This window comes from Magnolia sinica, chromosome 18 (assembly GCF_029962835.1).
Source record: "Magnolia sinica isolate HGM2019 chromosome 18, MsV1, whole genome shotgun sequence".
Classification (NCBI taxonomy): domain Eukaryota; kingdom Viridiplantae; phylum Streptophyta; class Magnoliopsida; order Magnoliales; family Magnoliaceae; genus Magnolia; species Magnolia sinica.
In genome coordinates, this window is record NC_080590.1 from 8,674,173 (window position 1) to 8,689,725 (window position 15,553).

Consider the following 15,553-nt stretch of genomic DNA (forward strand, 5'->3'; position numbering starts at 1 on the left):
TTTACCGAAAGATCTCGACCGTTAATCATGGCCAGAATCATTCTCATTTATCAGAAAACTTCTCGGTGCGCACGTTAAGAGCGTGCGCACCACATAAACGGATCATGGGCTTTCTTACAAGGGAAATGGCTCAAATATACCCCGTCAGATTTCCCTCATCGTCTGTCCACCAACCATTGGCTCTTCTACCCTGAAAGGGACCCACTGGTTGCACCCACACTTTTTTGATAGAAACACCCCTTCTTTCTACTTTTGGGAATAAAATGGTAAAGCTTGGTACCGTTGGATTACAAGAAGTAGAAAAAAGGTGCATCTATTGTAAATTTAAGCAATCATGTGGGCCTGACTTTGTACTGTATGTTCTGGTTTTCAGTTTATGCAAATGGGGTGCATGGTTCTGTAATCCAAACCGTTGATATGAGGGGCCTCACACTGGGTGGTCCATGCACCAAAATAATTTCCACACATTGTATGATCCTGGCTGTAGAATATTTGGCCTTTCTTTGGTTGAATGTGAACCGTTGAAGTATTGTCTTTCTCAGTAACCATTCCTTTGTGGGTGCTCCAATTGAAAGGGTTGGCATTTTTGCATCTGGGAGATTTTTCCTGCATGGGTTATCCATGGTGGGGCCTATCATATCAACGGTTATGAAGCTAATAATGCAAGTTAATAAAAGCGCAGGTGGGATTTTTTGATATGTTAAGAAGAATCTACTGTTGAGTCTCTTTAAATACAGGAAAACCCTTTCATGCTTCCTTGAGTAGAGACACATGGTCGGGTTTGTTTTCTTTCAAGTCTCCTTCAGTAAGTAGAGGAGCAAGTGAGCTACCCTCAGCCAATCCTACCAAACCCCAACTCAGCTCAAAGGCCCACATAGCTTGTCATCCAAATCCAAGAAAGAGGTGGGCCAGCCCACCCACTTTGGGTTGATCCTGACCGCCTGTTTCTTGCGACGTTTGTGGGATCCTTTGTTTGAGTATATGGTGGTGAAAATGGCAAGAGATGCAAAGGAGGAGAAAGAGGAAGGTGATGGTGTGATTTGTGTGGTGTACAAGGTCAATCTTCATTGCAGCCAATGTGCACGTGAGGTCCAAAAGCCCCTCTCCAGAACCCAAGGTGACCAGCTGAATCACTCATGTGTGGAATCCTCATCATTTGTCATGTGGGCTACATTGCCAGCAGACCCTTGCCCAAAAGAACAGGTCGGTTCACTACTCATTAGGTGGGCCACGCATGTATGTTGAATACAAACCATCTGTCACATGTGGTCCATTCGACGAGTGGACAGGCATGAAATCTGGTCCAGTGCATCTTTATGGTGGGTCCCAGATGATGGATTGCCCGGGATCTCTCATGCTTATGCCTGCATCGCTGCTATAAACTATAATCATCCTTATTACAATGCTTTCTTGTTTAGCAGGAGTTCAAAACGTTGATGTCGCTATCAATGATGGGAAGATTACAGTGAAGGGTAAGATCGATCCCAAGAAAATCGGCAGAATGATTGAGACAACAAGCAATAAGAAGGTGGAGGTGGTATCTTTGTTGCCCAAGAAAAACAAAGACATGCCACTGAAGAAGAAAGTAGAGGAGAAGAAAGAAGTCAAAGTAAGCTTCCTGCAATCCTGTTTAAACTTGAATTTAACTTAATCCATATCAATCCTGATTGAAATTAATCTAACAAATATTATAAAAATCCAAAAATTTGAAGCATAATCATAGAAAAAAATCACTTATAAAACAAAATAAATGGTCTTAATTCTAAGAGAAATAATATTTCTATGCCTTGCAAATTTCCATCATTGCATTTTAGCTTCATTTGATGCAAATTTCGTATTTTTGATAGAACCTCTTTCTACTAGCCGAAGATATTGTTTATTTTTATTTTTATTTTTGGTGCATCAGATCCACCTATATATGTAGTGGGCCATGTGACCGTGTCCTCTTCTATGGCCCTGGTTGAAAATTACACAGAACATATGATTTGTGCCATGGATTTCTCCTGCAGAATCTGTTTTGATATTGACAGTCCATTTGAAGGCTACCATACATATATAGACAGGATCGTTCATCTGGGTCATTCATGGAAGGTCCCAGTACTAGATGGGCGATCTGGATTTGTGGGACCGCTTGCCATGTATCAATTATTGAATGAATGTCCCTTTATTAAGGCATGCGCATATGTTTGAAAATATTTACATTTACCCAAAATTCTTCACTGTTGTTGGTGCTGTTCTTTCAGGCTGTTATGAAAACAACAGTGATCAAGGTTCACATGCACTGTGAGAAATGTGAGTATGACCTGAAGAAGAAGATACTGAAACTCAAAGGTAAAGATTCAAAGTAAGAATTGGAATGCCAAATCCCCACCATCCGATTCCGTGTGCCACATGTGCCCTAGATCTTTAACATTCATCAGGCTGTCCACTCATTAAGAACGTCGTCCCATCTAAAAACCAGGCCAGCTCATTAATCGAGCGGGCAATTTAATTTATATCATTGTTATCATTTTCCAATCATGCCATCATACATGTATTTCTTACCTAATAGATGGACATGGATGTGCGGGCATCCCGATGGATGTCTCAGATACCTCACAAGTGCACCATGTTGGCACATGCGGTGCGTTTTCTGTTGGGCCCTTGAAGGTGGGGCATCAGAAACCAGTCTTTCACTTCATCAAAATCAAACATTTCATTCAAGTCAATCTCAAAACCCTAATTTTCCCAACGGCGAACGCAGGTGTCGAAAGTGTTAATACAGACCCAAAGTCCCAGACTTGCACGATCAACGGTGCCATAGACCCACACAAACTGATCGAGTATCTTCACAACAAGGCTCACAAGTACACCGAGATAGTGCCTCAGAAACATGAGAAGGAGGAAAAGAAAGAAAGAGCAAAAGAAATCCTTGTCGTCGATGCCAAGAAACCCGAACCAAAGAAAAGAAAAGAAGATGAAACAAAAGAAAATGGGGGAGAAGAAAGAGGAACTGAAACGGAATGAAAGCATTGCTCCCTACTTCATCCACTACAGCTATGCCCGTCAAACTTTCAGTGATGACAATCCAAACGCTTGCTCTATGATGTTGATGGCTTTGAAGGAGAAATTACATATTATAACTTCTACTGTTTTGCTTTGTAAGGAGAATTTTCTATTAATCTGTTTTCCACTAATCACGATTTGTTGAAGTAATTAAATCTATTTTCATTTAAATACGTGGCCTTATACATTGAATTTGGTCAGAAAGGGATGTTCATCATCGAATACGTAATACATGGAAGGTGGGGGTCCTATCTGCGGACGGCCACGGATGAAAACTTACAGTTCTAGCAATCGGGTCCTTTTAGTTGAATAAAGACCCGTGAGGACATTTACGTGATTATGTCACGCACGTGCATCTCTACATGTAGATGGAGCATGTGAATGTTGCATCAATCAGAGCCATTGGGCCACAGACGTGCTTGCACGTTTGCATGCACATAAACGTATGTGTCCTCGTACGTACGATACATTTACTCGAAGTCTCTTTCGAATCGGATTACGTTTCGGGCAACACGATTTGGAGACAAGGCAATGTTTGAAGACAAACCTAAAAAAAACAGTTATTTAGTCACGAGTTGTCTTGCCTCTGTCGCGACTCAGGATCCCTCGCTTGTGTCGTCTTAGTGGGGCCCACATGCTGAGAACTTTTGAGGATTTGAACCGTCCATCGTTTTCTTAGTATCAGTAAACAAGCCATGATCCCGTACTCACGCTTCAGTGATTATCCTGACTGTCGATCTATAAAGTTGAATATGAGGTTTTGAAAATAACTTTTTAATGTTCTAAATTCATTCAATAAATATCGATGGTCAAGAGCTATCCTTTCAGCGTAGGTTTCTTCTGATGGCTCTAACAGGGAAGATCCAATACATGGACGGCTTAGATCATCATCTGACCATCTCGGCATGTAGGTCCTACTCGGCTGGCGATACAGAGGCAAGACGAAGAGTGGGTCAATTTCAACTCATTATTTGACCCGACTGACAGACCATGATCGTCTATATCCACGCACATAGCTATGGCAAATGTGATCTCCATGTAAACCAATCCAAACCGTCCAAATCATAACACCGGTTGTAGATGGGGCATTTCCTAGGACGAAATTAGTTTATCAAATTTGGACTTGAATATTTCTGGTGTTAATCTGTGGCTGATAATGGCCATCAAATCAAATGATTGAGGCAATCCCTTCAGTGTAACTTGTGGCTCATCACCCCTATGATTTGGACGGTTTGGATTGAGTGACACGTGTACATTGGCTGAGTGAATAAGCGCCAATATGAGTGTATTTCACTTGAATAGGAAAAGTGGGTGCCATTGATCTGGCCACATTTTACCCTCTCATTATTTTTCGTAGAGCTTTCTTTCACGTCTCCTTCAAGTCAGTTGGGTAATTTCCAAATACGCAACGTAAGCCCATTTAAAGACCGGATTCAAACTCCTAATGCATTCCATCAATACCAATAACCAACTAATGCAATTGACTCACACGTAAGAATGTAAATGAATCTGACTGGGCCGGGCCAGGTTGATTATTTTCCAAGTCATGGTGGGAACCGGCTACTTACAATCCTAACGTACGCTATCAACTATCTAAGCAGAAGGGATTGCAATGTTGAGCACGTGAATCAACCAGAGTCGGTGAGTCAACAATAAATAGAAATATAAAGGAAACTGTTTTCTTTTGTCATGGGTCACTAAAGTTTTGGGTCAGGGTAAAGGTTGGGCTGTAGGCATTTCATGGGTTCTGCATCACGTGCACGGTTCAGATCTTGCTCTCATATTACCGAGATGAGTTCTCAATAAGTTCTCACGAGAGCATTCCTCTTTCTCTATATATAGGAGCTCTGGTACGAGCACACGCCTTGTATAAGGCACGTCATGTACATGCCACACATCTGCCAGCATGGCACATTAGTACTCGATCCCACTCCACTCATCATATACCCTATTTAGATGATCGGCCGGGATGATCAGGTTGGTCCACTCCTCCGGTGGGCTAGAAATTTTTAAACAAATGCATGGCTGGGGAAAACTTGATTGAAGTTCCTTTAACTGATGAACTATTTCAAACACCATGGCCTACCTGCCAAACTGACCATTTATTCTTGGTCTAGAAAATCTGTAAAACCTACCTGATGGATGGCTTGGATACAGCAGACCCCAGCACCTGTGATGGCATGTACATTATCTGCTTGTTCCGGCCTGTGGGCTTAGAAAAGCTCTCTAATATTATTAACTTGGGGATGAACTGATTCATGGTTACCAAAAACAGATGGACAGAAAATAAATCAAATACAAGAATTACAATAAATTGCTTAGAAAATCACGTAAAGATTAGCCATGTTGGTATGCTTGGTTAAAGAACTCCATTGCTTCACACCTAGATTAGCTGAATGAACACTTGCGCGTTTGGATGCAAGAGTGAAATGAATTGCCAACTTCGAGTTTGATATGAGGAATATCAAAATCTAATGATGTCCCTAGTACTCACAATGAGGAAGCGGCCCTCAAATTGCTATCTTTCTTTCTGATTCAACTTGAAATTATAATTGCAATTTGGAGCGTGGACCGTCCATGTGAATGCTAATAAAGGAAATAACAATCTCGTCATTTCTTCTACATTACCTTGATACTGCAATTACAATCGGATAGTGCATCCAAACAGATCCTTAGCTATGACCTTCACATAAGCACGGAAAACTTCAAATATGCTACCATCTTAGCAAACAACACTGAGTGTACATCTTTGCATTTTCCACAGGATATGGTATTGCGTCCAACAGCATGGCTGAAATGCGGGCGCTGTTCGAAGGTATGGAGTTGTGTGTCAATCTCGGGATCAGCAATGTCTTTGTAGAATCAGATTCCAAATGGCTGATAGACTGTATTAAGGGCAATTCCAATCCTGCTTGGCACTGGAAGTATTGGTTGGATAGGATTAGAAGGCTAGGTAGTGGAGGTTCCTTTTGTTTCACTCACATTCCTAGGGAGATGAATGGGCCGGCTGATGGGCTAGCCAATGAAGGGAGCTTGAGGCAATTGTGCAGTGTTTTCCGAGACTCTTCAAATCTCCCTCGCCTAGTTAAGAGTAGGATGTTCCTTGATAAAGTCAGGTTGGGCTCGATCAGGAAAAATCGTAGAAATTCTTTGTATAGGATATGATATTCAGAGCCTATCTTTTCTCTTAGGTCGGGATGAACGGATTCGGAATTAAGCAATTCGGGTCCCATTTGGAAGCTTGAGAAGTTACCATTCTAATGCCCATAAATTGTCTAAATTCGACCTCTGAAGAGAGAGTTATGAGGGTTACTATTGGCCAAGGAGTTGAAGGAAACATTCAAGACCGACATCTGCGATCCCACTTACGGATGCTCAAAAGGCCTCGTAATATGACGATTCCAGTCAAGAATGAAAGAGCACTAAAGTACCATTCAGATGACCAATAATCAACCCAATCTGACGTCAAAGGATGGATTTATAGGCATCTCCATTGGATCGCACAATTTGAAAATCTTAACAATCCATTGTGAAAAGTGACTATCGAAGAGTTCTAAGGTACTTTTGGGATGAACAGTCTCTGAATTAAGCAATTCTGGTCCCATTTGGAAGCTTGAGATGTTACCATTCTAATGGCCTGAAATTGCCTAAATTCGACCTCTTAAGAGAGAGTTATGAGGGTTACTATTGGCCAAGGAGTTGAATGAACATTCAGGACCAACGACTACGATCCCACTTACGGTTGCCCAAATGGTCTCGGAATACGACGATTCCAGTTAGGAATGAAAGAGCACTAAAGTACCATTCAGTTGACCAATAATTGACCTAACAAAATAGGGATTCAATGCACACCTCATGTTTGTATACATGCACCCTTTTCCTTCTTCAGGTATTAGAATAGTATCAAGGGAAGGGTGTATCTAAATCATGGACCCTCCTATATTTTCGGTCTTGAATGAATCTGCCTTAGGTCATTTGCAATTCAGACTACTATTTTTATGGATTCAAAATTATGGTTCTATACTTCTAGCATAGATTAATAGGGTAAATGTCAACCTATATTTAGAACATAGATATTATACTTTGGCTCTTGAAATGATATGCACGTAAATGATATTATATATGCATGACCTATACCTATGATAGTTATATTCCTCATTCATATATAAATTACAAAATCATTTCATACATAAAACTATATTGTATCTACTTATTGTACATATTGGAGTGACCAAATGATCCTACCTGTATGCTACCACGCAACGTAGTAACATTTTGTGTACCCATTCCTGTACATGTACCTAAGCAACCCACAATCCAGGTAATCTTGGGTGAATGCATCAAAATGAGAGGAGTAAAATCTGTAATTTAAGGTTCCATCGGTGTGGGATGTTTTTCAAAGATAATATAGTAATTTTGGACATTGGGTGAGATGCATCCTTTTAAGAACGAAAGGATATTTTTATCTATCTTCGAGTTAGGGTATATTATAAAAGCTGCATAGACATCATTTTTTCTTTAAAGTGTAGATTAGTTCTCCCTTTTTCTAGCAAGATGGATTGGAGAAAAAAGAAGAAGAAAATAAAGAAAAAAGAAGAAGAGGGGGTGTCTCTCTAGGAGAGTTTTTTCCAAGAATTTTTTTGGGTGTGTTGGCAAAGTGAAGGGAAGGTGTACTAGTGGGATGATTTTCCTAAAAGTTCGCAAGATATTTAAAGAGAAGAGGTATCATGATTTTTCTAAAGGTTCTCTTGGATATTTGCATAGGAAAGGTGAGATGGTTTTTTCAAAGGTTCTCTTACTTGTACTCAGATGATAAAAAATAAGAGATGTTTCTTGTATGGTTATTGTATTTGGTTATTACTCACATTGGATATTATATTCTCCTTATTTTGTTAGTGAAATGATTTATTAGTGCTTCCTTCACATTACGTTGTGATAAATTGTAAATATTTTGCCTCCTCTACTCATTTTCATGAATACCCAAATCTATATTGATAGTTATTTCACGTAGCCTATGCATGGTCACCTACACACACGGAGTACTTTTGCAAGAGGAAGATGGGTCAATTTCCTATATTGACTATGGCGAGCTTCCTAAATTCTTTTACAAAAGTGATATCAGAGCTTCACGGTGGTTTCTATGGTCTTGAACTTGTTTGTTTTTTAGTTGGAAGAATAAGGGCAAAGATGTTAGTTATAGATTTGAGGAAGAGGTTTCTCTGGGCTTCTTTTGGAGTTTCTAGAAATGGGTATCCAACAATGACCAATTGTTTGATGTTTTGTGTGTAACGATGCAGCTATAGGAAGGAGGTTCCTTTTCAGTGGGTTAATTGTGGAAAGGAGAAGATCAACATAGTGGGAAGTTTTGCTAAGATGGTTTAGTCATAGAAAGCTTGTTCTCGTAGGGTGGGCTATTGTGGAAAGGAAAGATCAACAAGGTATTTAATGTTTTGCCTATGGCAATTTAATCATGGAATGTTGTGGCGGTTAAATCATGAAAAAGAGAAGATCTGATATTTATAGCAGAGAAAAAATTGACAGTTGATTGTGAAGTTTTTGGAGGGATGAATTGTGGGAAGGCGACTTGGTAATGCGCCATTAAGGTGAAGATTGTGGTGGGCAATGGCCCATCACTTCAACTTTAGGTGAGTGTATTTTCTTAAGGCAAATTTGACACTTAGGCATGTCAGGCAAAAGGGTATTTTCATGTGGCTCCAAGTTATAACATGTGATAAATGGTAAAGAGATGTCATTTTTTTTTTGTTGCGTTATGAGGGTTTTTTGGTCTTATTAAGATTGAGAGGAAAGAAATGAAGAGAGGCTTTCTCTTAAAAAAAGAGTACTCTCTAAGGATATCTTCTCATATGTTGTCAAGGTGAAGAGAATGGTTGGGATGGTTTTTCCAAAATTTTTCTTGAATGCTTGAAGAAAAAGGATGGTTTTCCTAGAAGTTTTTTTTTTGGTTGCTTGAAGAGAATGGGTGATAGTTTTTCCAAAGGTTCTCTTGGTTGGATTAAAAAAAAAAGGTGAGACATGTTTCTTAAATGATTGTTATATTTTAGTATTCTATTTCTTATATCTTATATTCTCCTTATCTTACTAGTGGAATGATTTATTAATGAATTTCCCTTATGATGAACCATGTATATCTTGTCCCTCTTTGTTGAATCATTTTTAGGTATACCCAAATTTATGGTGCAATCTACCACGCACATGGCTAAAGCATTTTCGCATGTAGGAGAAAATGCCAATTGATGATGGTGAGCTCCCAGTTTTCACTTGCTCCATTTTCATGGTCTTTAACTCCATGAGAATGTCCTACCACTCAAATAGCAATGATGAGATGAAGGAAGAAATTGGAAGCCTCAACACAGGCATTTCTTCACGCCCCACATGGTTTTCACAAGGGATTTTGCAACCCTTGTGGTTATGGGAGATCAGACGGGTATGTTATTCATATTCTTGTACTGAAGATGCTGCATTGATTACTCAAATCTCATCTCATGGCAGATGAAAGCTCTTTCATTGTGGGATGATTGAAATCAACCTAGATGGATGGTTCAAGATTCTCTAACAAAAGATACTGCAGGCTTATCAATTGATTCAATAAGATAGGGCCACTAATTTCTCCATCACCACACAGCTCATTGCAACTAAAATTCTATTCTTCCAGTGAGAAAATCTTCAGCATTGTGAGGTTGTACGTGCTAAAGAATTCTGGACGATTAAAGTTGTGGTTCCTATATGGCATTGCCATTCCTAGGATAAGTACAAGTTATAGAATATAAACGAATTGAATTTTATGTTCCTCCATGAAACAAGCATTATAATGATCCTATGATAGGTTATCTGCTAGAGACCTCAGTTTTCACCATCTTGACTAGAACTTGAGCAAGTAAAAGTACAATGGCACAGCGTCGATGAAATTCGTGTAGTTAAAGGCACACTTCTTCTTTCACTGAGAACAAGACGAGAATGTGGTTTGAAATACTAAAGAATTCAATATTTTATGATGGTTTTTTCATCCCCAAATTTACACAATGGACTTCTTCAGTCTTTAAATGAGAAATTTTATGACATTCTATACTAAAAAAGGCAAGAAGAAGAAGAAGAAAAAAATATGTAAGGATGATTACTTGCTGACCTAAGAGAAGCCAATGCGGAAAACTAGATACAAGCTTGCCCCCACCCATGACCCAAGGGGGGGGGGGGGGGGGGGAAACCATGGTAGTGAACAGAAGGACAATCAGGACATCAAGAATTAAATGACAATCAGAAGGAAAATCAGAGAATTCAAGAACAGATGGACAATCAGGGTCATCAAGAACCGAGCAACAAAGAAATTGTAGATGTTTATGTTTGGTCACACAATCCATAATGGCGACACAGACCAAAATATTAAAAAATATTCAATCACAGGTTGTCCAACTTAAAGAATATCTATTTTATGTTTGTCAAATAAAAAAAGAGTCATAGCTACGAGTATTTTTAGTTTAATAGACGTTCTTAAGACAAATATTTTTAATGGAGATCTTATTATTGTACGTATAAGATTGAACCTTGGATGAATGCCAGATATATTGATGAGTTAGGCCCTACAAGTATAAAACTCAAATGTGAAACAAGTGCAATATTTTATCATGTAGTTCCATTATTTCTCAAGCAAAAAGACCAAAGAAGAAGCAAAAAACAAAGGAGCCCACATCAGTAAATTAAAAGGAATTTCAAGAATGAAATCCCATGTATCATTTCCAAACTAAGATTTTCCAAGCACAAACCAAATTACCCTAACTTCTCATGTTCCCTTTTATAGATTTTTATCTGAAAACAGACATTAACCCACCCACTTAAATCTTGCAAGATTCACCTATGAAAAGTCCCATAATGAAAAACCCAAATATTCAAAACCCATAATATTTATATATTAAAAAAAAAGTCCTGGAAATAGGAAACAGATGTGGACTTGTAATATTATTAGCAACAGTACTACTACTAGAGGAAGTAACTGTAGTAGTAGTGTCAGTAGTATTTATGAAGATAGAGATGGTGGTTATAATCAAGAGTCATCAGTAGACTAGGACTCAAACCCAATGTTTACCAAGAAAGGCGAAGTTCCATGAAGAAAAATATCATCATCTCAAGGAAATCAAAGATGAAGAAAAACAAGCAAAATATAAGAAAAAAGAAAAAGAAAAAAGAACTAATTTTACATGATCTTTGAATGTGCTGACCTTTCCAATCCAAAGACAGCCATTTCTTTCCGATGCAATCGACTTCAGCGTCGCTGGAATTCGAATTTTGGGAAGGTCACAACACTATAGCTGCTACAGTAGCTGGCCGTTGTGGAAGTGAATTTCTCAATATGGAGGTCGCCCCACAGCATTGCCTGCCCAGTCGACGGGAAGCTGACAATTGGGCGGCATGCCGAGGGGAAAATTCAAGAACGGGAAAGCCGAAGATGGGTCGGGGAATGGGTTTGCGATGCCACCATCTCCGCCCGAAGCTTGCGAAGCAGACGGCTGCATCTGCAGCTGCTCGTCCTCATCTAGCGGCAGCCGCTCATAAGCGACGTTGGTGAACGAGGCACCGATAACGATTACCGGCCCGGCTGCGATCAGAGCCCCGACGACGCTCCCACCGACGACCTGGCCCTGCCCACCGGCGAGATAGATCGTGAGGCTGGTCGCGCCAGGCGGGGCTGGTGGAGGGAGGAACGACCCAGAAAGCGACAGGATCTCGAACCGCCCGTGCAACGTCACGACCGCGCCTGCTGCGGCCGGCTGTCGGAGCGTTACGTTCGTGACGGTGCCGCTCCCGCTCAGGATGCAAATTCCCCGCTGCCGCCTGCGGGCATACATGGCGATGCAGTCGAAGACGTCTGACCCACCTCCAACCTCGAGTATGTGGGCTCGCAGCGTATTGGCGCTCTCCCGCGTGATGATGACCGGTGGCTTGGGCTTGTTCTTCGAGCCGGGTGGCCGGCCCCGAGGGCGCCTCCCAACGATGTCGCCGGGTCCGGCGCTGTTAGACCCGAGATCAAAGCCACCCTGAGAGCTGTCATCGTGGCCAGCGGCAAATTGGCCCCGGTTGTCGTCGTCGTCGGAGTTGGGCTGGTGCTGCAGGTGCAAGTCCGGACGGTGGAGATGGTGTATGTACCTTGATGCTGTGCTTAAATCCAATCCAGCCATCTCCACATCAAAAGAAGGAGAAGAAGAAGAAATATAAAATAAAATAAAAAATAATTTAAAAAAAGATTTATATTTATATTTTATATGTGAATATTAAAGAAGAGATGAGAGAAAAGAGAGCTCCGAAACTTGGACCCTAGACAGAATAGAAAACGAGGATCGAGTGCAGAGACAAGGATGAGAATAGGAGATGAGATGAGGGAGAGATAAAAGAAGGAAATGCAGCCATTTCTAGAGAGAGAGAGAGAGAGAGAGAGAGAGATTAAAAAAGGATGGTGCGGAAGCATATATACACAAGGTATGTGTATATGAGAGGTGATGTTGGGTGTTGGAAGAATTATTATATATGATTGGTGTACAAGTGGGGCCCTCTATGGGTCTTCGTTTATTTTCAACCACTGATATGCCTGGCGCCACTAGGGGTGGACCTTCCTCCGAAGAGTTTCCGATAGGAAGATCCTAGCCGCAAGGTTGATGGGGCTTATATATATATATATATATATATATATATATATATAAACACCGAGAAGTAAAATTAATTTTTACTGTGAGTGTAATCACATACAGTACCATCTTTTCCGACAATATGCCAGTTGTGGAGGAGATCAATACGATTATAACGGTATGGCCGGCTATGAAGATGACCCTTGTTGAAAATCAGGATGATCTGATCACCAGGTGGGCCACCAATGTAAAATTAAATCAGAGCGTCGGTTTCCCTGGATTCCAACACTGTGGCCCACCTGATTTTCGGAAGGGTTTGAATTTTGTCCCGGTTGATATTACGGAGGGGCATGTCGTTTTCATGGTACTGATGTCTAGCCCAATGGTATGTTGACAGGGAAGATGGTACTGTACCACAACTTCTGGTACTTTCCCGTATGTTTTGTTCAGTTCTCTTTTACAGTTGAACGTGGACCACTCCTTTGGTGAACGCTGATTGGCCAGTGACGCTGCCAGTAACCAGTAGCCAATGGCATTGGCTACTGGTCAGTGGTCTGTGGGCCCGCCATGATGTATGTGTTTCATCCACGCCCTACATTCATTTCCCGGCTCATTTTAGGTCATGACTTAAAAATGAGGCAATCCAACTCTCAAATATTGGACCACACCATAGAAAAAAGTGGGGATTCAATACTTATCGTTGGAAACTTTCACTGACTATAGAAGCTTTGGATCAAGCTGATATTTGTGTTTGACCTTCATCCAGGTGTATGTGACCGTATCAACAGGTTGGATATCAAATAAACATTACATTAATACCTAGGAAGTTTTTAACAGTGGACATTCATTCAACACTGTTTTCTTATGGTGTGGTCCACTTATGATTTGGATCTTCTTAATTTTTAGGCTCATTCACTAAAATAAGCTGACAAAATGGATGGACGGAATTGATAAAACACATACAACAGCATCCCCTTTGGCACGGTAAATCCATGATAGGTCCCGATAGACGATATGGTCTGGAAAATGAACTTGTACCAAGCGAAGACCCAGGTACACTGTACTCATACTCATGGTTAAAATAGAGGATATATACAATGCACAACTGAGAATATGAGCATGGTTCATTTTACACGAGTGGGGCCCACGGTACGGTCATCACCTTCTGATGTGATGGACCTGCATTGGATGCCACTCATGTACGAATGAACATCCTGTATTGGAATATCCTACCCATTGTATCTGTGGCCTTTTATTTTCGATGAATGTGGACGTTGCTGTGCTCTCTGTTCCGATCATCCACTTGCTACCACTAATGAAGGGTTAAAACGTCCCATCTACGGAGGTTTCGGTGGATGGAGCATCCACAATGGGGCCCACCAAGACTACCTATTTGGATCACCAAACCTTGAGCTCGTACAAACTGATGCCCGAACGACTTGAGGGGAGATTATACGGTACAGCCCCGTAGAACCCGAATACTGTAGAGCCATATTGCTATAGTACACGTGTCATGGCTATCTTCAATCCTCAAGGTTCATCAAAATGATCTAAATGGAAAATGGTTTTAAGTAAACTTAAATCGGATGATCCTAGCCTTCCCTTCACTGGCATCCAAATAGACGGCAGGAAAAAGAAATGGCTCCCAGTGGACACATAGCACGGAATACATTAATGAAATTGATAGTTAATACTTGTCTCATATGTGTGATTTTTGAAACATGAGCAATTCATGATGATTCAGACTACATGAACGGTCTGCATTGATACATCACAATCACAAGTTTGCTTACGTGAGATGGCTCTACCATATTCCGGTATCACCAGCTGTACCGTATCATCTCCACGTATTGAGGGTCAAGCGCGTTATAATACGTCCTTATCAAACGGGGTTATACGTTGGGTTAACCGTAGTTAAGAAAGTTGACCTGGGTTAAGGGATTAGTGGGGCCCACTGCTCGCGAGGGTTGCATGGGGAAGTGGGGAGGAGCTGCGGCGGATGGGGCTTCTCTTGTCTATTTGAGATTTGGACGGCCCACTCTTTTCCGGCTTCCAGTCACGGATCAGCTTCCCAGCTAACTCAACCCGGCTTGGCTTACATATTCTCGAGATAGTACGAACGACTATATCCTCGGCCGAGGATATACATGCGGTCAGTTCAGCTGGGCCGTGGTTCGTAGTCCGGACCATTGAATTTCTGGCTTCCCTTTGGGAGGACTATATAGCGGAATGTCTTCAGCAGAAAATCCCAACCATTGATTGATGGCATTTAAACAGACAACTGATGAAACAAATACAGACAACAATCACATGAAGCGGAGAAGGTCCTACCATTGGACAAATGGACGGGCGTGAGGATTCTCTGCAGACGGTTGGATCGACAGCTGTCAACCGGCGGGCCTATTAAGGTTTTGCCTTGCCCTGGCCCGTTGACAGGCCTTGCTCTGAAGAGGATCACGTAATTCATCTGTTTAAAAGGTGGTGGTAGACCACTGGAATTACGTTTGCAGCTCTTCCGCCTTCTCGTTGGACGTTACAGGGAGCCGATGGTTCAGCCTCTACCGTGGGGCCCACCTTAATATACCTATACATTAAGGTAGACTAATATGCAATAGTGGTGACTGACTTATGGAGGGATGAACGTGATGAGGTCAATTACCGTCTTCCTTAAGAGGATAACTACTCTGAATCCATGAAGCTTGACTGGACTCCTTACAGAGACTTCTCGAATCCATGAGAAAAGAAAGCAGGAAATAAAAATAAATTCTAATAAATTCGAAATTGATTGATTCTAATAAACGAGTTCACATTCCTTTAAATAGGGATACCAAGCAATGAGAGAGAAATTAGAAGCAAACTACAACTAAAACTCCTAG

General features: G+C 41.1%; 1 protein-coding gene and 1 pseudogene across 1 annotated transcript; one reads left to right on the forward strand and one right to left on the reverse strand.

Moving 5' to 3' along the window:
• Positions 1-814: 814 nt before the first annotated feature.
• Positions 815-8,427, forward strand: LOC131233761 (heavy metal-associated isoprenylated plant protein 4-like; annotated as a pseudogene).
• Positions 8,428-11,115: 2,688 nt separating this feature from the next.
• Positions 11,116-12,615, reverse strand: LOC131233553 (AT-hook motif nuclear-localized protein 23-like). Its single transcript, XM_058230308.1, has one exon. It carries the CDS (start codon positions 12,231-12,233, stop codon positions 11,403-11,405), a length of 831 nt encoding a protein of 276 aa, XP_058086291.1. The 5' UTR covers positions 12,234-12,615; the 3' UTR covers positions 11,116-11,402.
• Between the last annotated feature and the right edge of the window lie 2,938 nt (positions 12,616-15,553).